This window comes from Salmo trutta, chromosome 17 (genome assembly GCF_901001165.1).
Source record: "Salmo trutta chromosome 17, fSalTru1.1, whole genome shotgun sequence".
NCBI lineage: Eukaryota > Metazoa > Chordata > Actinopteri > Salmoniformes > Salmonidae > Salmo > Salmo trutta.
The window spans coordinates 42,831,204-42,853,414 of record NC_042973.1 but is presented as its reverse complement, the minus strand read 5'-3'; the positions used below and the strand labels follow the sequence as shown (position 1 = coordinate 42,853,414).

The following is a 22,211-nucleotide window of genomic DNA, read 5'->3' as shown; positions in this document are numbered from 1 at the left end:
GGCTTGTGACCTTATATTCTGACCCCAACCTTTTTTAAAATTGCTTATTTTCCGTTTCATACTCTTAGAAAAATAGGTTCCTTATAGAACCAAAAAGGGTTCTATCACTTACTTCATATAGAACACTTTTCATATAGAACCCTTTTATAGGGGTCTTTGATCAGAACCTGAGAGGTTCTTCGTCACTGAACCAAAATGGTTCCATATAGAACCATGCATGGTGCCTTTTATGAATTATGGCTATTACTATTAAATAGGAATATTTTTTAGCTAAGAATATAATTTAATAAACAATGAAATAATGAACAAAAGAATACCAGCATAGTTTTTATAATGTATTGTCATTTTATGCAAACATAGCTTGGAAATATGCACTGGTGACCAGGGAGGCATCTCTTTGTTTGAATGATGCCCCATGTCAACTCTGGCTGACTTCTTTACAATACAATAAAACTTTGTCCATTAGTTACAATGAACAACAAAAATGTGTTTTCTGCTCCGTTCTTAACCCCGCAAAACAGCAGACCTCACACATAGAGTTGAGACGAGCACAGGTTCAAGCTGCAGTGCCCCTGGATGGAGAGCATGTTGAAGGGTAAGGGGCCTTGGTCAAGGGCCCAACGGTAGGGGAATATTTTGAGGATGTGAATCCAGCAGCCCTCCAGCTGTCAGATCAATTCCACCTGTTTTTCTAACGCCAGGCCTGGGATTTGGACCGGCTAACTTACGGCCACAAGCACAACTTCTTAGTCGCTGGACTACCTACAGCCAGTACAGTATGGGTTGTTGCTTGACTGGTTCTAGACAAGAAAAAAGGAGCAAATACATGAGTTCATCTTCAGAAATTAGCATGAGTTAATGAAGACAAAATGCTATGCAGACATATCATTGTTATAATCGAGAAGAACAACTTACTTCCAGTTGTTGTCAGCAGCAGCTGAAAGAGAGATCCTCTGCCTCTGATAGTTCTGGGTTACTGCCAGACTGAGAACAATATAGATACTGATTAAGGCTATTGAATAACCAAGACTTATTATACATCATTTATTATACATAATTTATACATACAGTTGAAGTCGGAAGTTTACATACACCTTAGCCAAATACATTTAAACTCAGTTTTTCACAATTCCTGACATTTAATCCTAGTAAAAATTCCCTGTCTTAGGTTAGTTAGGATCACCAGTTTATTTTAAGAATCTGAAATGTCAGAATAATAGTAGAGAGAATGATTTATTTGAGCTTTTATTTCTTTCATCACATTCCTAGTGGGTCAGACATTTCGGGTAGCCTTCCATAAGCTTCCCACAATAAGTTGGGTGAATTTTGGCCAATTCCTCCTGACAGAGCTGGTGTAACTGAGTCAGGTTTGTAGGCCTCCCTGCTCGCACACACTTTTTCAGTTCACCCCCACAACGTGATGCTGCCAACCCCGTGCTTCACGGTTGGGATGGTGTTCTTTGCCTTGCAAGCATCCCCCTTTTTCCTCCAAACATAACTATGGTCATTATCGCCAAACAGTTCTATATTTGTTTCATCAGACCAGAGGACATTTCTCCAAAAACTACAATATTTGTCCCCATGTGCAGTTGCAAACTATAGTCTGGCTTTTTTATGGAGGTTTTGGAGCAGTGGTTTCTTCCTTGCTGAACGGCCTTTCAGGTTATGTCGATATAGGACTCGTTTTACTGTGGATATAGATACTTGTGTACCTGTTTCCTCCAGCATCTTCACAAGGTCCTTTGCTGTTGTTCTGGGATTGATTTGCACTTTTCGCACCAAAGTACATTCATCTCTAGGAGACAGAACGTGTCTCCTTCCTGAGCGGTATGACGGCTGTGTGGTTCCATGGTGTTTATACTTGCGTACTATTGTTTGTACAGATGAACGTGGTACCTTCAGGTGTTTGGAAATTGCTCTCATGGACGAACCAGACTTGTGGAGGTCTACAATATTTTTCTGAGGTCTTGGCTGATTTCTTTTGATTTTCCCATGATGTCAAGCAAGGAGGCACTGAGTTTGAAGGTAGGCCTTGAAATACATCCACAGGTACACCTCCAATTGACTCAAATTATGCCAATTAGTTTATCAGAAGCTTCTAAAGCCATGACATAATTTTCTGCAATTTTACAAGCTGTTTAAAGGCACAGTCAACTTAGTGTATGTAAACTTCGGACCCACTGGAATTGTGATACAGTGAATTATAAGTGAAATAATCTGTCTGTAAACAATTGTTGGAAAAAATTACTTGTGTCATGCACAAAGTAGATGTCCTAACCGACTTGCCAAAACTATAGTTTGATAACAATACATTTGTGGAGTGGTTGAAAAACGAGGTTTAATGACTCCAACCTAAGTGTATGTAAACTTCTGACTTCAACAGTACGTCATCTTAGTCAGCAACAGTCTTCTAATGGCTTCATGAAACATAGTCCCTCTTACTGAATTGATTCTTACTGAAATACTGAAATAAAAGTAACAATTAGCTAAATACCAGGCTGGGTCTGTAGCTTTATTTGGCATATCCCATAATAACAAATAATGTTTATTTGAAAGAGTTAGTTGGCTAGCTTGTAAAGTGACGAATTAAAGTAGCCTTTTCTGGTTAGCTAGCTAACCGTAGCTTACAAACGTGCTCAAATTCTAATAACGCTTCAACATATACACTCAGAAAAAAGGGTTCTTCAGCTGTCCCCATAGGATAATCCCTTTTGGTTCCAGGTAGAACCCTTTTTGGTTCCAGTTAGAACCCTATTCGGTTCGATGTAGAACCCTCTAGAAAGGGTTCTACATGGAGACCAAAAGAGTTCTACCTAGAACCAAAAAGGTTCTACCTGGGAACAGAAATAGCTAATCAAAGGTTTCTCCTATGGGTACAGCCGAAGAACTCTTTTAGGTTCTAGATAGCACCTTTTTTTGTAAGAGTGTAGTATATCCTATGACTTTGGCTTCATATATTTCAATTAACATAATCAACTTTGCTTACCTTAATACATTGAAAGAGAACGTGCTTATTGGTAGGCTACTTGCAAATTGGTTCAACCATCATCCTCTTGCGTGGTCATGCTGGAATGGTAACTGTTTTTTTAAATCGGAATGGCAGTTATATTTTGAATTGACCAAAAGGTTCTATATAGAACCCCTTTTATATGCTTTTATTAAACACATTACTCCCTCTTGCATCTAGCTAGCATTTAGTTTACAACAGCATAGGTTTGTATGAACCTTGCTCTTTGACACTCAGACCTCGGCAACAATGTTGCAAAATATGAATTCGATCTCCCCCTGGCATAGTTTGACAACTTTTGTTATCTGTTGTTTTCTAAAATCCCCATTACACTCTGGGGTATGGATAGAAGCCTCAAGGTTATTTGCCTTCACTCGGTATATAAACTGAGTAAACAAAACATTAAGAACACCTGCTCTTTCCCTGACATAGACTGACCAGGTGAATCCAGGTGAAATCTATGATCCCTTATTGATGTCACTTGTTAAATCCACTTCAATCAGTGTAGATAAAGGGGAGGAGACAGGTTAAAGAAGGATTTTTAAGCCTTGAGACAATTGAGACAAGCATTGTGTATGTGTGCCATTCAGAGGGTGAATGAGCAAGACAAAATGTGCCTTTGAACGGGGTATGGTAGTAGGTGCCGGGCGCACCAGTTTGTGTCAAGAATTGCAATGCTGCTGGGTTTTTCACACTCAACAGTTTCCCTTGTGTATCAAGATGGATCCACCACCCAAAGCATATCTAGCCAACTTGACACAATATTGGGAAGCATTGGAGTCAACATTGGTCAGCATCTCTGTGGATCCTTGTAGAGTCCATGCCCTGCCGAATTGAGGCTGTTGTGATGGCAACTCAATATTAGGAAGGTTTTCCTAATGTTTGGTGTACTCATTGTATATAGAACCTTTTTTAGTAAAGGTTCTTTAGTCTCCAAAAGGTTCTATATAGAACCCTAAATAAGTTTTTTTCCAAGAGTTTATCAAGCCCTCCATAGGCTACCCTTACCCTAGGTTACTGAGGCTGGTTCAACAGCAAGGCGTTGTGTCTTTTTTATCCTTTCTGGTAAAGTAGCCTATCCATAAAATGTTTAAATGGTATATTCGTCAGAGTGTCTTGAATTGAAAATATACTGCACATTCAAAATATACAAACATATGCCTATCTGCATACTTCATTTAGTTTGTTCAAGTATCCGATATCCATCTCCAAGAGCGCCTCTCATCCGGTTACCAAAAACGTCCTCCTCCAAACTTATTTAAATGATTCAGTCCTATAATGCAATATCAATGGTAGGCATAGGTTATATTTTGCTTATTGAGAATGTGCCTCATACATACAATTCAATATTGACAATGTTGACGGCTAACATTTAAAAAATATACTATTTTTTGCTGTTGCTATTACTTGTTACTGTTGCCTATGCTATTTAATAAACTGTAGTGTCAATCCACAATGGACCAGGACAAGAATATTTAATGCCCCCCAGCTGAATTAGAAATGATGACAACGCAAAGACCATCAATAACCTATAGAACTTGAGACAAACACATGCAGTATTAGGCCACGGAATGCTTTGGTTGGCCAGGGAGTGGCCAAGCCCTCGTCACAACTACAACTTGTTTACTCATCAAAACCCAGCCCTTTCACGCCACCACCAGCTATTATGGTCATAATTACGACTGTGAAAATAGCTAAAATATTTCTGACACACCCTTGGACCTATAGTGCTACCACCAGCTCTTAGATTTGCCATTGCATTAGGTTTGTTAAAATAGAGACCTCTATCTCTTTCACACACGCACACACACATGCACACACACATTAAGTGTGGCTGACATTGACAGATGGATCTCCAGTGAATACAGGTGAATGGATGAACATAATAAAATATGTTTGAGAGCATGAGTGACTAGTGAAATGATTGATTTCAACATGAATGACTGGAGGCATTGAGCCCTATAGCAATCCTCTCTCTGGTGGAGGAATGCAGGCACAGAAAGTTCCAGAAATCTACAGGCACCCTTGAAGCAGGCCTGGAGGCTAGGTTGTCAATGAGAGAACGGGGGGAGATAGAGAGAGTTCCATATTATGTGCTGATCACTCATAAAATGATGAGTACATCACTGGGGCCGAGCTTCCTGCCATCCAGGACCTCTATATCAGGCGGTGTCAGAGGAAGGCCCTAAAAATTGTCAAAGACTCCAGCCACCCAAGTCATAGACTGTTCACTACCGAACGGAAAGCGGTACCGGAGCGCCAAGTCTGGGACTAAAAGGCTCCTGCTTCTAACCCCAAGCCATAAGACCGCTGAGCAGTTAATCAAATGGCTACCAGGACTATTTACATTGACCCCCTTATTTTATTCTTATTTTTGCATCGACTCTCTTGCACAGGCTTGATGTTGACTCACTGGACTCTAACCACACACTCACACATACTACACTGACACTCCAACACACACACACACACACGGACACACAAAATACACACACACACATGCATATTGACGCCACACGCTCAAACATGCACACACACACACACACACACGCATACACATCCGCACACACACACAAACATACACATACAGTACATTCACATTCCTTCACACTCTTCACATATGCTGCTGCTACTCTCTGTTCATTATCTATGCATAGTCACTTTACCCCTACCTACATCAGTGGCGGTCAGTGCCGTTTAAGATGAGTGAGGACGATCATTTTTTCATTAAAAGGGCCTTATTTCTATTACAGCATATTATTGGATGATTGTTATTCATATTCCATTCACCCAGCTCAATGTAACATCGATAGATTTAGGCTACTATATGATACTCTAATTTTCCCTATACCCATCATGAGGTTGCTACAACCTAGCCTATGAATGAAATTTTATAACGTAGGTGCACAGGTCGAGAGAATTTTGAGTAATCAAGATGACAGACAGTGACACATTCCATACTGCCTTACACACTCTTGCCTGCATCTAGCTGATCTATGGTGTAATCATTAGCCCAACAGACGCAAACAAGAGTTTCTATTGGAGAAATGCAGGTATGCTTATCCCCGTTTCGTTCCGTTTGCTTCAGTTTAAGAAACGTTTTTCGACAGAATCGGCGCAATGAATACACCCCTGAACACATGCAAACATAGTTCACCTTCATAGTAGCCACATATAAACCCGCTTGTTGTATATATCATTCCTTCTCAAATCTACAGTATCTATGTGCTCTCCTCCTCTCACCTTTCCCCTTCGCTTGTGGACTTCAGTGCACTACACATCAGCTGTCTGTGACCAGGCAAAAAAAAACTTTCCAAGCCAAACCTTCATATCAAGACCGCTAACCGCTAACCGCTATACACAGCCTACATCATTGTCAGTTTATAGTCAACATAGCTTCTATAACTAACTCGTTAGTAAACCCACTATAATCATGCAGTACAGTGTACAGTCAACAGCAAGCAGTTTAGCAGATACACCGCCGGGCCCCGGTGGCAATAAATTAATACAACCAAAAGCTTACCTTGACTTGGAAGAGTTCCATTGTTGGATAGCCATAGCCAGCTAGCTAACATAGCATCCCTCTCTGTTTGAGTAGGCTAAACTATCAAGCTGCATAGCTGTATCCTTACCCTACTCCTCCTCTGTTCCTCTGGCAATGTAGAGGTGAATCCAGGCCCTGCAGTGCCTAGCTCCACTCCTATTCCCCAGGCGCTCTTTTTTGATGACTTCCCTGTGGCTCAGTTGGTAGAGCATGGTGTTTGCAACACCAACATGGTGTGTGCAACGCCAGGGTTGTAGGTTTGATTCCCACGGGGGGCCAGTACAAAAAAAAATGCATGAAATGTATGTATTCACTACTGTAAGTCGCTCTGGATAAGAGCGTCTGCTAAATATGTAAAATGTAACCGTAATAGCCTTGGTTTCATGCATGTTAACGTTAGAAGCCTCCTCCCTGTTTGATTTATTTGCTGCTTTAGCACACTCTGCCAACCCGGATGTCCTAGCCGTGTCTGAATCCTGGCTTAGGAAGACCACCAAAAACTCTGAAATCTCCATCCCTAACTACAATATTTTCCGACAAGATAGAATGGCCAAAGGGGTCGGTGTTGCAATCTACTGCAGAGATAGCCTGCAGAGTTCTGTCCTACTATCCATGTCTGTACCCAAACAATTTGAACTTCTACTTTTAAAAATCCACCTCTCTAAAAACAAGTCTCTCACCATTGCCGCCTGCTATAGACCCCCCTCTGCCCCCAGCTGTGCTCTGGACACCATATGTGAACTGATTGCCCCCATCTATCTTCAGAGCTCGTGCTGCCAGGTGACCTAAACTGGGACATGCTTAACACCCCAGCCATCCTACAATCTAAACTTGATGCCCTCAATCTCACACAAATGATCAATGAACCTACCAGGTACCACCCCAAAGCCGTAAACACGGGCACCCTCATAGATATCATCCTAACCAACTTGCCCTCTAAATACACCTCTGCTGTTTTCAACCAAGATCTCAGCGATCACTGCCTCATTGCCTGCATCCGTAATGGGTCAGCGGTCAAACGACCTCCACTCATCACTGTCAAACGCTCCCTGAAACACTTCAGCGAGCAGGCCTTTCTAATCGACCTGGCCCGGGTATCCTGGAAGGATATTGACCTCATCCCGTCAGTAGAGGATGCCTGGTTATTTGTTTTAAATGGCTTCCTCACCATCTTAAACAAGCATGCCCCATTCAAGAAATTTAGAACCAGGAACAGATATAGCCCTTGATTCTCTCCAGACCTGATTGCCCTTAACCAACACAAAAACATCCTGTGGCATTCTGCATTAGCATCGGACAGCCCTCGTGATATGCAACTTTTCAGGGAAGTTAGAAACCAATATACACAGGCAGTTAGAAAAGCCAAGGCTAGCTTTTTCAAGCAGAAATTTGCTTCCTGCAACACAAACTCAAAAAAGTTCTGGGACACTGTAAAGTCCATGGAGAATAAGAGCACCTCCTCCCAGCTGCCCACTGCACTGAGGATAGGAAACTCTGTCACCACCGATAAATCCACTATAATTGAGAATTTCAATAAGCATTTTTCTACGGCTGGCAATGCTTTCCACCTGCCTACCCCTATCCCGGTCAACAGCACTGCACCCCCAACAGCAACTCGCCCAAGCCTTCCCCATTTCTCCTTCTCCCAAATCCAGTCAGCTGATGTTCTGAAAGAGCTGCAAAATCTGGACCCCTACAAATCAGCCGGGCTAGACAATCTGGACCCTTTCTTTGTAAAATTATCTGCCAAAATTGTTGCAACCCCTATTACTAGCCTGTTCAACCTCTCTTTCGTGTCGTCTGAGATTCCCAAAGATTGGAAAGCAGCTGCGGTCATCCCCCTCTTCAAAGGGGGACACACTCTTGAACCAAACTGCTACAGACCTATATCTATCCTACCCTGCCTTTCTAAGGTCTTCGAAAGCCAAGTCAACAAACAGATTACCGACCATTTCGAATCCCACCGCACCTTCTCCGCTATGCAATCTGGTTTCAGAGCTGGTCATGGGTGCACCTCAGCCACGCTCAAGGTCGTAAACGATATCTTAGCCGTCATCGATAACAAACAGTACTGTGCAGCCGTATTCATTGACCTGGCCAAGGCTTTCGACTCTGTCAATCACCACATCCTCATCGGCAGACTCAATAGTCTTGGTTTCTCAAATTATTGCCTCGCCTGGTTCACCAACTACTTCTCTGATAGAGTTCAGTGTGTCAAATCGGAGGGCCTGTTGTCCGGACCTCTGGCAGTCTCTATGGGGGTGCCACAGGGTTCAATTCTTGGGCCGACTCTCTTTTCTGTATACATCAATGATGTCGCTCTTGCTGCTGGTGAGTCTCTGATCCACCTCTATACAGACGACACCATTCTGTATACTTCTCGCACTTCTTTGGACACTGTGTTAACAACCCTCCAGACGAGCTTCAATGCCATACAACTCTCCTTCCGTGGCCTCCAACTGCTCTTAAATACAAGTAAAGCTAAATGCATGCTCTTCAACCGATCGCTGCCTGCACCTGCCCGCCCGTCCAGCATCACTACTCTGGACGGTTCTGACTTAGAATATGTGGACAACTACAAATACCTAGGTGTCTGGTTAGACTGTAAACTCTCCTTCCAGACTCACATCAAACATCTCCAATCCAAAGTTAAATCTAGAATTGGCTTCCTATGTCGCAACAAAGCATCCTTCACTCATGCTGCCAAACATACCCTCGTAAAACTGACCATCCTACCGATCCTCAACTTCGGCGATGTCATTTACAAAATAGCCTCCAATACCCTACTCAATAAATTGGATGCAGTCTATCACAGTGCCATCCGTTTTGTCACCAAAGCCCCATATACTACCCACCACTGCGACTTGTACGCTCTCGTTGGCTGCCCTTCGCTTCATACTCGTCGCCAAACCCACTGGCTCCAGGTCATCTACAAGATCCTGCTAGGTAAAGTCCCCCCTTATCTCAGCTCGCTGGTCACCATAGCAGCACCCACCTGTAGCACGCGCTCCAGCAGGCATTTCTCACTGGTCACCCCAAAGCCAATTCCTCCTTCGGCCGCCTCTCCTTCCAGTTCTCTGCTGCCATTGACTGGAACGAACTACAAAAATCTCTGAAACTGGAAACACTTATCTTCCTCAGTAGCTTTAAGCACCAGCTGTCAGAGCAGATGAGGTCAGATGAGACCAAAATGGAGCTCTTTGGCATCAACTCAACTCACCGTGTTTGGAGGAGGAGGAATGCTGCCTATGACCCCAAGAACACCATCTCCACCGTCAAACATGGAGGTGGAAACATTATGCTTTGGGGGTGTTTTTCTGCTAAGGGGACAGGACAACTTCACCGCATCAAAAGGACGATGGACGGGGCCATGTACCGTCAAATCTTGGGAGAGAACATCCTTCCCTCAGCCAGGGCATTGAAAATGCGTCGTGGATGGGTATTCCAGCATGATAATGACCCAAAACACACGGCCAAGGCAACAAAGGAGTGGCTCAAGAAGAAGCACATTAAGGTCCTGGAGTGGCCTAGCCAGTCTCCAGACCTTAATCCCATAGAAAATCTGTGGAGGGAGCTGAAGGTTCGAGTTGCCAAACGTCAGCCTCGAAACCTTAATGACTTGGAGAAGATCTGCAAAGAGGAGTGGGACAAAATCCCTCCTGAGATGTGTGCAAACCTGGTGGCCAACTACAAGAAACGTCTGACCTCTGTGATTGCCAACAAGGGTTTTGCCACCAAGTACTAAGTCATGTTTTGCAGAGGGGTCAAATACTTATTTCCCTCATTAAAATGCTAATCATTTTTTAACATTTTTGACATGCGTTTTTCTGTTGTTATTATTCTGTTTCTCACTATTCAAATAAACCTACCATTAAAATTATAGACTGATCATTTCTTTGTAAGTGGGCAAACGTACAAATCAGCAGGGGATCAAATAGTTTTTTCCCCCACTGTATGTACATATTACCTCAATTACCTCGACTAACCAGTACCCCTGCACATTGACTCAGTACTGGTACCCCTTGTATATAGCCTCATTATTCTTATTTTATTTCATTATTCTTACTTTTTAAAACCTCTGCATTGTTGGTTAAGGGCTCATAAGTAAGCGTTTCACGGCATTAGCACATGAGACAAATACAATTTTATTTAGATTTTTTAAATAGATTTTTTAACACTGAGAGCTAGAATATGGTTGAATTTTTATGATGTGCAACCTTTCCACCACATCGGAAGTTCCTCTTTCACACTTACATATTTACTCTCATGATAGCGGTCTTGTTCCCTTATACAACTGAAAGCCAACTGAAATCTTTTCTAAATAATTAAAGTACAGAATAATTTTGTCATTAATCCGAGCCACTCAGCTAACTAAGTTTGATTGGGCACTTCCTACCCTTTTAGGTTCTAGATAGCACTTTTTCTTCTAAGAGCGTAGGAGAGTGCCATAGTGTCCGATTCATCAGCATCATCACTCTCTCTCTCGCTCTCTCTCTCTGACACGGTGAAAGTCAATGACAACCTCCCCCTAAGAACCGGATGACTCTGGTGCTACTGTTAATGGAGGCACTGACTGTGCATTCTGACGGCGCATTCTAGCAGTGCAGGCCCTCTAGATAAAAAGTGTGAACATGAGAAAGAGGGAAGAGGTGGGGATCAAACTTAACACTGCTGAACCCCTGACAACCACTGCTAAGATAGCATGCTGGGGCAAAGGGCACACACACACACACACACACACACCGAATGAAAACACTAAAACAAAATACTCGCAGGGGCATTGAATATGAGACAGTGCTGTCTAGTGTGTGTGTGTGTGTGTGTGTGTCCCCCTCCCTGTGTATATGTACGTGTCTGAGCTTAGTTTTCATTCATTGTGCTGTCTGTTGAAGATCTTAGCACCTCTCCCCTCTCTGCTTCTCTTTCGATGTGCTGCTCTCTCCATGTAATCTCATTTCTGGTCACGGTGGGCCTCCATCCTGCCCCAACAGCCTTTGTGACAGAAGCCTCCCTCCCCCCACTCCTCCCAGCCTGAACCTCCAGCCTTCACCCTGAGTCCTAGGTAGGGCTGTGGCAGTCACGAAATGTAGGAGAGTGCCGTTGCGTCAGTATCATCAGCATCCTCTCTCTCTCTCGCTCTCTCTCTCTCTGACACAGTGAAAGACAAAGCTCCACAGAGAAGTCAAGGACAACCTCCCCCTAAGAACCGGATGGTGCTACTGTTAAAAATAAATACATGCCTTTTGCGGCCAGTGACCGTTGTGCCCTTGGGCTGAATATAATAATGATTTTCCCTGAGTGCTGCGTGATCTGAAGCACCTCTCACTCACATGGCTCTCCATCACATGATCGGGTCTTTTTCACAGGCTACAAGTAAAGACAGACACGTCCTTATCCAATTCCGGGGTGCATATTGAAGTTATTGGAAGAACTGTCCACATTTACTTTTCGCCAGCCAACAAGATGAGTAGGCCTAACGAACAGCAAAAACACTAGTCTATGTCAATCTACATCCCCATAGTGTAAAAGTTGCCCTATTCTATTCTGTGTGAGAAATACATTTTCCAAACATAGTCTGGGACAGTTGTGTGATGCGATAGATCCCAAATTAATACAACCACCAGCATCAAAAAAACCTTTTTACGCAATGTGGCTGACGCAACAGATCAAAACGTTTAGCTTAAAATTTCTTCACATTATAAGCGCAGCAATGCACACGCGGCAGTAGGCTATAAGCGTGAATGTTCCATTAGCAGGAAAACACCATTATCAAAAGTGACCACAAATGTGATTATGCATGTAATGATTTTATTATAAAGGTGCATTTTTATGGTGAAAATGATCTTCCCCAAACTTGAAACTCACGGGATGCTCATGTATGTATACCAGTTAGGCTCTACACCCCTTGTAAAGCGGATTAATGTGCTTAATTTTAAGAAGTTATTTGGCCACTTTAGTTGTGATACAAACCTTATCAAAACATATAGGCCTATGGGCTAGGCTACATGAGGTGTGCGACTATGATTAGAAAAAGTTGCAGAAAACAGCCATTGTTTCTTGCCTTACGCTGGGCATCATTCACAAGTGATAATATATCATTCACAAGTGGTAGGCTAATATAGGCACCCATCAGACTGTTCTTGATTTCATCTTGTCTTCACGTATACTAAATAATATATGGATGACATTTATTTTGATTTAGAATGGACCATTATCATTATACCTGTCTCAAAACAGGAGCAGGGTAAAAATACATGTCATCTATGCACTTTAAATAGCAAATGGAAGATGCTTTTCCGTGGTCATTTTTTTAATGCCACCCAGGTAGGCTATGCTCCTGTTGTAAAGAGAAGCAATGTGCTTAATATTAGGAATGTTGAGGAATAAATATAGTAGACCTAGCCTATAGAAAGGTGATGGGATCCTCCTCTTTTTAATAGAGGCCACCACTGTTTTCTCACGCAAAATTGCATAGCCCATAGAAATGTTGCACCACATGAGCTCATGGGCTGTCATGAAGTGTTTGACTAGATTTACCATTACATTTGCATTGATGTCAGAGTGATAAGAGGGACAACAGAGTGCTGAGTACCAGGCAGTTAACACGTTTGGTAGGCTACTAATGACCACCAGCAGCATCAGAGCTTGGAGAAGACTAATTACCGTAACTAAACGGACATGTGGAATTTGACAGCCTTCATGACTCGTGACCGCCGGTGAGGCGGTAATACGGTCACCGTAACAGCCTTAGTCCTAGGAGTCTAGGACAGGGCCACAGAGGAGAACCATAGGATTCAGATAGGAGCCCCAGACTCTCTAAAGCTAAAAACAAATAATAGAAGCAGCAAACTGGTCAGTTAGAGATGTCCAAGCGGTTTCGATCAAATATTGGACACATTAGCCGAGATCGGAAGCCATCGGTCAATAAAACAGTGCAGGGAAAACATTTACAAATTCAAACAAGAATATAAAAAGATAAAAAGACCACAACAACAAAAGTGGACCAGAAAGCGATATTTGAAGCCATGATGACGCAGAGCAGCGATGATCAGCATGGTATGGATCACCAAATTGCTATCTGGCTAGCTACCAATGTGTGCTCGAATAGTGAAGCCACAACCTCAGAACCCTACACCGCCAGGGTCCATCAACACAATCAATGCTCCTGCAACCCCTGAGCCCTGCACCCCCAGGCGCCAAGGGTCTATTCTCAGTTGGTAAACAGTTCAATGTCAATGTTCACTTGTTTAGGCCTAATCACACAATTTAGCTGTCTTCAACAGGGGTTGGCAATCTCGTCCACGGAGGGCTTTTGTCATGGCATGGTTATGTTCCTAAACATTTTTAATGGAGACAGTGTGGATCTAGGATTTTACATATAAAACTGATTCAATTAATCATATAACTTTATTATTTGCATCATTGGTGTATCTGGTTGGTAAATCTGGTTGGCCCCATACTGGCCTTTGCTGGATAATATTGAATACATTTGATGAAACAATACATAGTTGGAGAACAAACTGCACTCACACAGGCTGCCCTCAGGTTTGTTTTGGAGTCTGTGCCTTATCATTCCTGAACTGTACGTGTCATTAATTCTGCCTAAATATTTCCCCAGGGAAGAGAAAACACACTGCGAGCACAGCCAGCAAATACCTGCATTTCACGAGGGAGGCCGAGGCCTCATACCTGGAGACACATGAGGCCCAGCGTCAGCAGCAGGATCAGCACTTCAATCAGCTGTGTGAAGATGAGGCAGCAGACAGGGCAGCAGACAGGGCAGCCAGGGCGGCTGAGATGGCCCAGACCGCCTCGTTTAACAACAGCTTCATAGCTGTATTTGGACAGTTTGTCCGAGCAATAAAAGGAAGTCAGACACCAGCAGCAAACATGTCACTACACTCTTAGAAAAAAAAGGTCCTATCTACAACCTAAAACGGTTCTACAGCTGTCCCCATAGGAGAACCCTTTGAAGAACCCTTTCTAGTTCCAGGTAGAACCCTTTTGGGTTCCAAGTAGAACCCTTAAGCTGGTCTTTCAACCAGCTGAAGCGATCCTCTCCTCGCATGATGAAAACTTACATTGTGTATTTCTCTGTCTCTTCTCAGCTGTCTCCTCTCGTTCAATCTCCATTATTGCCCACAAACAACAATTTAAACGATGGCACAAAACTCCTGGTTATCTCCTCCAGCGCGTCTCCCTCCTCCATACTTAAAAATGCCAGTCACCGAGGATCACAGCAATGTCTCTGTCGAATTGCGTCATCGGTCGCTGTCTTGAAATTGTCATTAGCAGTTTTTCCCGCAAATTAAACCTAGTCCTGTTTCTAGTTCCACAACAAATGGAAAACAAGCAACAACCAACAAGCCTAGTTCGTGCTGGTTCCGGCATGTTCTGGCTTGGTTCCTCTAGTGGAATTGCGCCATTAGAGTCGCCCTGCATGCCTGTTTCAACTACACAGCAGGGAACGCAGGGACCACTAACAGTTACAGTCCAGTCTCAGCAGAGCCCAGGTGAAACTAATGGTTTAACTACTAGGGTATCTATCACTATCAGATTGAGCTACACAGCAGCAAGAGTTGATATGGCAAAGGAAAGCTAACAGTTGAAGATAAACACCATTGGGAATAACAACAGCCACTGTTGCAGCTCTAACAGCAAGGTGAACTAGCAGCTTCATCTACAGCAGGGTAGGCTATGGCAACGCTTACATGCAGCTGGTGTGGCTAACATCTCTGCTAGAGCACACCACGGTGACAGATAAGGGCTGTAACAGTGGCCAAGAAGGCTAACTGCAATAGTCCTCCACATGTTTGTCAGTGTGTGTATGCAAATCAGATGTGTGTGTTTTACAAGTGTGTGTGTGTTTTGCATGTGTACTACTGAGAGAGGCTGCAGCTCTGGGGCTCAGCCAACAAACAAAGCCTGCTTGCATCTTAATACCCCTCCTACCCCCGGCACAGCCACACACACACACACACACACACACACAAACACCCCTCACACTCCCTGCTATACTTATCATGCTATCTTAGGCACATCCTGTGGTGTAAGGTCCCTCGTTTGTGAGGTGTTCCTCCCTTTGTGTAACCGACAGTCTACTCGGAATACTGATCATCAGCTCTGTGTGTCACCAGACTTACAACAACCCCACATTTTACCTCAATATTCAGTATTCAGTAGCAGTAGACTGCTCCTCTCTCTGCTCTGGGACCAGTGATAAACACCCCTGTCTGTATAACACAGCTGTGAACACAGCGTTGTGACCTCGATGGCTACAGTGTACTGGAGAGCTTAAGTCCAGTCCGTCTACCAGAGAAAAACCCACTGACCTGAGACAAGGCTTCCGTTAGTCCTGCCTCGGTCTGTGTCAGAGTCAACAGCTACCATCCACAGAGGTAGGATATCCTTCTCCTTGTTACACTTAAGCCAGAATGACGAGGACAAATCGACCTCTCCCTCTCTCCGGTCCTCTCGCTCTCACAGAGGCACACAGGCAGGGTCAGGTTCGCGCTAAACTACTGCCTTGCTGCTTTCGCCGCATCCTCCCTTCTCTCTCCGTCTACATCGCCTTTTCACCCTCCCCTCCCCTCTCTCTCTCTCTCTCTCTCTCTCTCGTCCTGCTTCTCTCTTTCTCACACGCTTTCTTACTTACTATAACTTCAACGTACCTTTTCCTCCTTTCTCCTCTCTGTCTCTTCTCTGTGTGTTTCCAATCCGTAGCTTGTGAAGATAATCACATTCCAGCGGAGACGGGGCATATGGCGGGGGAACGCTACCCACACAGTAAGACCCCTTCTGTGTGTATATGTGGGTGTGTGTGTGTGTCGCGCAGACAATCAGCCCTATTGTGTGGGAGGAGGGGAAGGGCCAGAGAGCAGGGAGGAAGCCAATGGCTCTCATCTGCCGTCGCTGCTGCTGCTACTGGCCACTGCTGTCAGGTGCTGAACCTCACACAACACTCCCCCTCCAAGGAGAGAGAGGAGAGAGGGAGTGGCAGTGATAGAGAGGATGAGAGAGGGGAGCCAGAGAGAGAGAGAGAGAAAGAGAAAGAGAGAGGTAGAGGGAGGGATAGATGGATGAGGTGGGTGATGACTGAAAAAATAAATCAGTCAATGAAGGCGCAGCTCCTGAATCAGATTTTCTAGCAATCATTAAGATGTTGTTTAAAATGATGTTCCATGTGTCTCAGTCAATTGTGTGTGTTTTTATTCCATTCACACCAATTCAGGGGTCATGTGACAGTAGGCTCGGGGGTGGGTCAATAACTCCAGTGCCCCCCCCCCCCCCCCCCCCTTTGAATGCAGATGAGTCAGAGTGGTGTGCGTGGGGGGAGTGTGCGATGAAGAGATTGAATTCCACCTACTCCATTCCCATGGCATTAGAGCCAAATGCTCCTATGTCACAACCATACACTGAATAAGGTCACACCCGCATTTACCATCAGAGTTTAGAGAGGTCTGTTTGTGGTTGAACAGAGAGCCACTGGTTTGATATGGTGAGTAAGAGGCAGGGGGAAAGTGTTGTCATACGTGCTCTGTTGTGAACTCACACTGGCCTGAGAACATGACCTGTTGGACAGCCAAGTGTTACTCAGTTTTCACGGCAGACACACACACACACACACACAGGAATGCTTGCACACACAATGGCCACTTAGGGGCATCATTCTGATCCTGTCTGCTCTATTTCAGCGTGGCACGCTCGACACTCCTGAACTGACCTCTCACTGGGCTTTTGTCAACTAACCTATATTCGACGCGAAATTAACAACAAATGTCACCATGTCATTGGATTTACGTTAAAAGTTGGGTGAAAAAAAGACAAAATTCCCTTTCGTTGATCACTTTTTCAAATCCTATCAGTTTTTATCATATTACATTTTTTGGTTGAAATGACGTGGAAACAACGTTGATTCAACCAGTTTTTGCCCAGTGGGCTCCTTCTTCCTCTACTCCTCTCTTTCATCTCATGCCTCTCTCTGCATCCCTTCTCCTCTCTCCATCTCCCCTCCCGTCTACTTCCCCCAGTCAGACAGTGAGCCTGGGGCCGGTAGTCCTCTCTCCTCATAGTCCCTTCATTGTTAACCTCTCTCTCCAGAGGTCCGGGCACCATGCTTCCTGACTGACAGAGAGAGAGCCAGACAACAGAGCAGTCACTATCCAGGGGCACCCTCAGGGCCCACCCACCATGCCTCCCTCCCTTCTATCACACCTCGTTAAGACACAGTGCCATTAGTGACAGGAAGGGTCCCATCAAACCTCAGAGAACAGTAACATCCCCACTGCCTCACACAAAGAAATGTGTGTGTGTGTGACGTGTGAGTCGGAATTTGTGAGCATGTGTGTGTGTGTGAGAATTGGTGTGTGTGTGTGTGTGTGTGTGTGTGAATTGGTGAGCATGTGTGTGTGTGTGTGTGTGTTTGTGTGTGTGTACATATGCCAGACCTGAGAGTGGACGCCGGGTGAAGCCCAGCCACTCTGGTTTTACTACAGAGCCATGATTGCCTCCAGGTCACTGCTCTAAGGGTCACAGGCCTGCAGTCACAGAGACAAGACGGACTATGTGCCTGGCTCAGTGTGTGTGTGGAGGCCATAAAACACCCCTCTATTACAGACATTAGGAGTGTGTCAAATAGAGATGGGAGTCATTAAAGAGACTGTGGTAGATTGGAGGAACCAGCCTTTTCTGCTCATGCTGCCTCACTGCTCAATGGACTCACATAGGATCTGGCAGCATTTGTATGTAAAATCACAGGATTTCCAGGTCTCTGAACTCAAGGGTGGAATGGATGAAATACTGTACTTTGTTAGCAATGCATAAAAATAACCAGTAAGCCCATTTCACTTTCTGTTCCGTTTCTGCCGTTTCAGTTGAAAGTCGACTTCATTTCAGTGTGGCTGAAACATCAACTTGTTGAAGTTACGTAGTAATAAAACATAGAGTCTGGCATTTCACCGAAGACATAGTGGACCAGCAGACTCTAGAAGTACACCTGGGGAGTTCATTGTTTCACATGGAAATTACTTTGAGATAAAGTCAAGCATCTGGCTTCCTATTTAACTATTATGTCAACCAACCGAATGGTTCCCCTGAGTCGACATTTTCATTGATTATTGTCAACGCGACGCTTAGTCGCCACGGTGGCATTCAACAGCACTATTGATATTCGGACAGTGAGTGATGGGTTTGCTTTAATATTCACTCTCCATAGCTGCTCTGAACTGTAATGTACGTACACACACTGTATAGTACAGGCATGAAATTAAATTAAACACACACACGTACACACACTGTATAGTACAGGAATTAAATTAAATTAAACACACACACACGCACACACTGGCACACACACAGACGCACGCACTCATGCACACACAGGCACGCAAACACACACACAAGCACACACACACACAAGCACATACAGTACTCACACACTCACTGCCTGCTTGTAGATAAGATCATTCTTCCTGTTTGCAGTTGGAGCCACAGGTCCCAGAGTGGTGTGGCGGAAGAGAAATTCTGGGGCCCATAGTTTTTCCTGATCTGGTAACCTGACAAGGTATAACTCCGGACCTTACACTGTATGACGCAATTCATCTGTTGTAAAAAGGTTAAATACGGGCTATGATGGGACCAGAGTTTTTCTAATCAGGTCACATGGTTTAAACACACTCCTGGAAAAACTCCTGGCCTTGGGGCGGATGAAAACCCTGTCAAACTGCAGCAACATTATACTTTTCATTTGAATTCTATTTTAAAGAAGGACTAGGGGGGTTTCCTGTACACAGACACAGAGAAAGCAACATGATTTGGACAATAAACCTTACAGGGCTGAGCTCTCTTCATGCTGGTTTGCATCGTGTACTCCGGCCTTATGTAACCGTAGGCCCAGTAAAAAATTAACTCAGTCTATGTCAGCTGTTTACTGATTAATTCCAGTTAATCATTTGGGATTGATAAAGTCTAGGTAGCCTAGTCAGCCCAACTTTCAATATAAACCAAATTTGATCCCATTCACATATTCCCATAAACAAATGGCCAGTAAATACACAAGGTTACTGCTTTGTTAACCCTGGACAGAGGCACAGGGCGCATAGTAGGCTAGACTATGCACATGCTGTTGTTAGTAGCCTACAATTGATCAGACTGAAAAATCCTTGTGTTTCCATGCAATACTTCATGTCAGATCGCTAATGTTTAGGTGTATAGGCTGCTACATGTCAAAGGCTGGTAACGGCTTACATCAACACCATTATCCCAGAAACCCTAGACCCACTCCAATTTTCATACCGCCCCAACAGATCCACAGATGATGCAATCTCTATTGCACTCCACACTTCCCTTTCCCACCCGCACAAAAGGAACACCTATGTGAGAAAGCTATTCATTGACTACAGCTCAGCGTTCAACACCGTAGTGCCCACAAAGCTCATCACTAAGCTAAGGATCCTGAGACTAAACACCTCCCTCTGCAACTGGATCCTGGACTTCCTGACGGACCGCCCCCAGATGGTGAAGGTAGGTAACAACACATCTGCCACACTGATCCTCATCACCGGAGCCCCCAAGGGGTGCGTGCTCAGTCCCCTCCTGTACTCCCTGTTCACCCACGCTTGCATGGCCAGGCACGACTCCTACACCATCATTAAGTTTGCAGACGACACAACAGTGATCCTGATCACCGACAATGACGAGACAGCCTATAGGGAGGAGGTCAGAGACCTGGCCGGGTGGTGCCAGAATAACAACCTATCCCTCAGCGTAACCAACACTAAGGAGATGATTGTGGACTACAGGAAAAGGAGGATCGAGTACGCCCCCATTCTCATCGACGGGGCTGTAGTGGAGCAGGTTGAGAGCTTCACGTTCCTTGGTGTCCACATCACCAACAAACTAGAATGGTCCAAGCACACCAAGACAGTCGTGAAGAGGGCACGACAAAGCCTATTCCCTCTCAGGAAACTAAAAAGATTTGGCATGGGTCCTGAGATCCTCAAAAGGTTCTACAACTGCAACATCAAGAGCATCCTGACTGGTTGCATCACTGCCTGGTACGGCAATTGCTCGGCCTCCGACTGCAAGGCACTACAGAGGGTAGTGCGTATGGCCCAGTATATCTCTGGGGCTAAGCTGCCTGCCATCCAGGGCCTCTACACCAGGCGGTGTCAGAGGAAGGCCCTAAGAATTGTCAAAGACCCCAGCCACCCCAGTCATAGACTGTTCTCTCTACTACCGCATGGCAAGCGGTACCGGAGTGCCAAGTCTAGGACAAAAAGGCTTCTCAATTTTACCCCCAACCCATAAGACTCCTGAACAGGTAATCATATGGCTACCCAGACTATTTGCATTGTGTGCCCCCCCAACCCTCTTTTTACGCTGCTGCTACTCTCTGTTTATCATATATGCATAGTCACTTTAACTATACATTCATGTACATACTACCTCAATTGGCCCGACCAACCAGTGCTCCCGCACATTGGCTAACCGGGCTATCTGCATTGTGTCCCGCCACCCGCCAACCCCTCTTTACGCTACTGCTACTCTCTGTTCATCATATATACAGTCACTTTAACCATATCATATGTACATACTACCTCAATCAGCCTGACTAACCGGTGTCTGTATGTAGCCTTGCTACATTTATAGCCTCACTACTGTTTTTCACTGTCTTACTGTTGTTTGTATTTCTTTACTTACCTATTGTTCGCCTAATACCTTTTCTTTCACTATTGGTCAGAGCCTGTAAGTAAGCATTTCACTGTAAGGTTGTATTCGGCGCACGTGACAAATACACTTTGATTTGATTTAAGAGTTTTTGCTTCTGTCGGGAGTGATGGGTTATCACGCCTTTTAAATAAATACCGGAAGAAAGTGGAGAGTGCGCCTTGAGCAATGTGTGTTGTGCCCGGGCACGACCTGCGATTTACGTGACTTTGATTGGTCAAGACACCCAAAGAGCCTACAGCAGCACTCCGATGTGAAGGACTGAGAAATCGTGCGCGAGTTGACCAATCATGAGGCCCCTCTTTTTAACACTTTGAGTCTATGTGTTTTATTACACTAAATCAAATGCATTGCGGCGCTACCACACCTGACTGAAAAGTGCTGCAGCAAATGCCGCCTCGCCGGTCGTTTTCCGACTGCCCTCAGACTAGGCTAGATCCTCACTGTATCTCCGAAACACACACACGCAAGCATGCACACACTCAAAGCACAACACTTTACCAGCTGCCATTATGTTGTTCAAATTCAGTGAATGAAACAGGTCATTTGATATTCCTGCTCTGTGACTACAGAGGCCTTGCAGTCATCTTCCCTTATACTGCTGACATCAGGAGAACACTGGTTATAGAATAGTACAGTCAACGAGAACGTCACTGAAAAGTCTCCGTGTGGTAACTTATCATTCGTAACCAACAATCTCTGGGGCTTTGATATATGGCTGATTCAGTGAATGATCACCCCCCCATCTGCCCCAGGCTCGTCCCAGCCCCTGGGCTCTCCTCCAGCTGTGTAGCACACTCTCATAGTCTTGTGCATAGCCACTACCCACCACATCTCTAAGAGTGGAGGATATGCGACACACACACACACACGCACGCACACACCATTAATTAAACACACATCACTTACTGTACACAAACCCTGGCTGCATGC

General features: G+C 44.6%; 1 protein-coding gene and 1 long non-coding RNA gene across 6 annotated transcripts in view; both read right to left on the bottom strand.

Annotated features, from left to right (window-relative positions):
* Positions 1-22,211, bottom strand: part of fgd4a (FYVE, RhoGEF and PH domain containing 4a) — a 103,095-nt gene that overhangs the window by 62,230 nt on the left and 18,654 nt on the right. The window contains exon 1 of one of the 5 annotated variants that reach the window (XM_029696850.1): positions 16,223-16,398. The exons of 3 other annotated variants lie outside the window; for them this stretch is intronic. Coding sequence is in view for 1 of the 2 variants with exons in the window: in XM_029696855.1 (XP_029552715.1) it covers positions 15,884-15,941 (58 nt within the window). In the remaining variant the exon portion in view is untranslated. Of the gene's footprint in view, positions 1-15,883; positions 16,100-16,222; positions 16,399-22,211 lie in introns of those variants that run through there. One more of the 5 variants, XM_029696855.1, reaches the window with a different exon arrangement.
* On the bottom strand, positions 54-1,054 carry LOC115152225 (uncharacterized). The gene is made up of 2 exons (XR_003867443.1): positions 916-1,054; positions 54-800 (listed from the first exon to the last, which is right to left on the bottom strand). It is a non-coding gene; the product is annotated as an uncharacterized LOC115152225 (long non-coding RNA).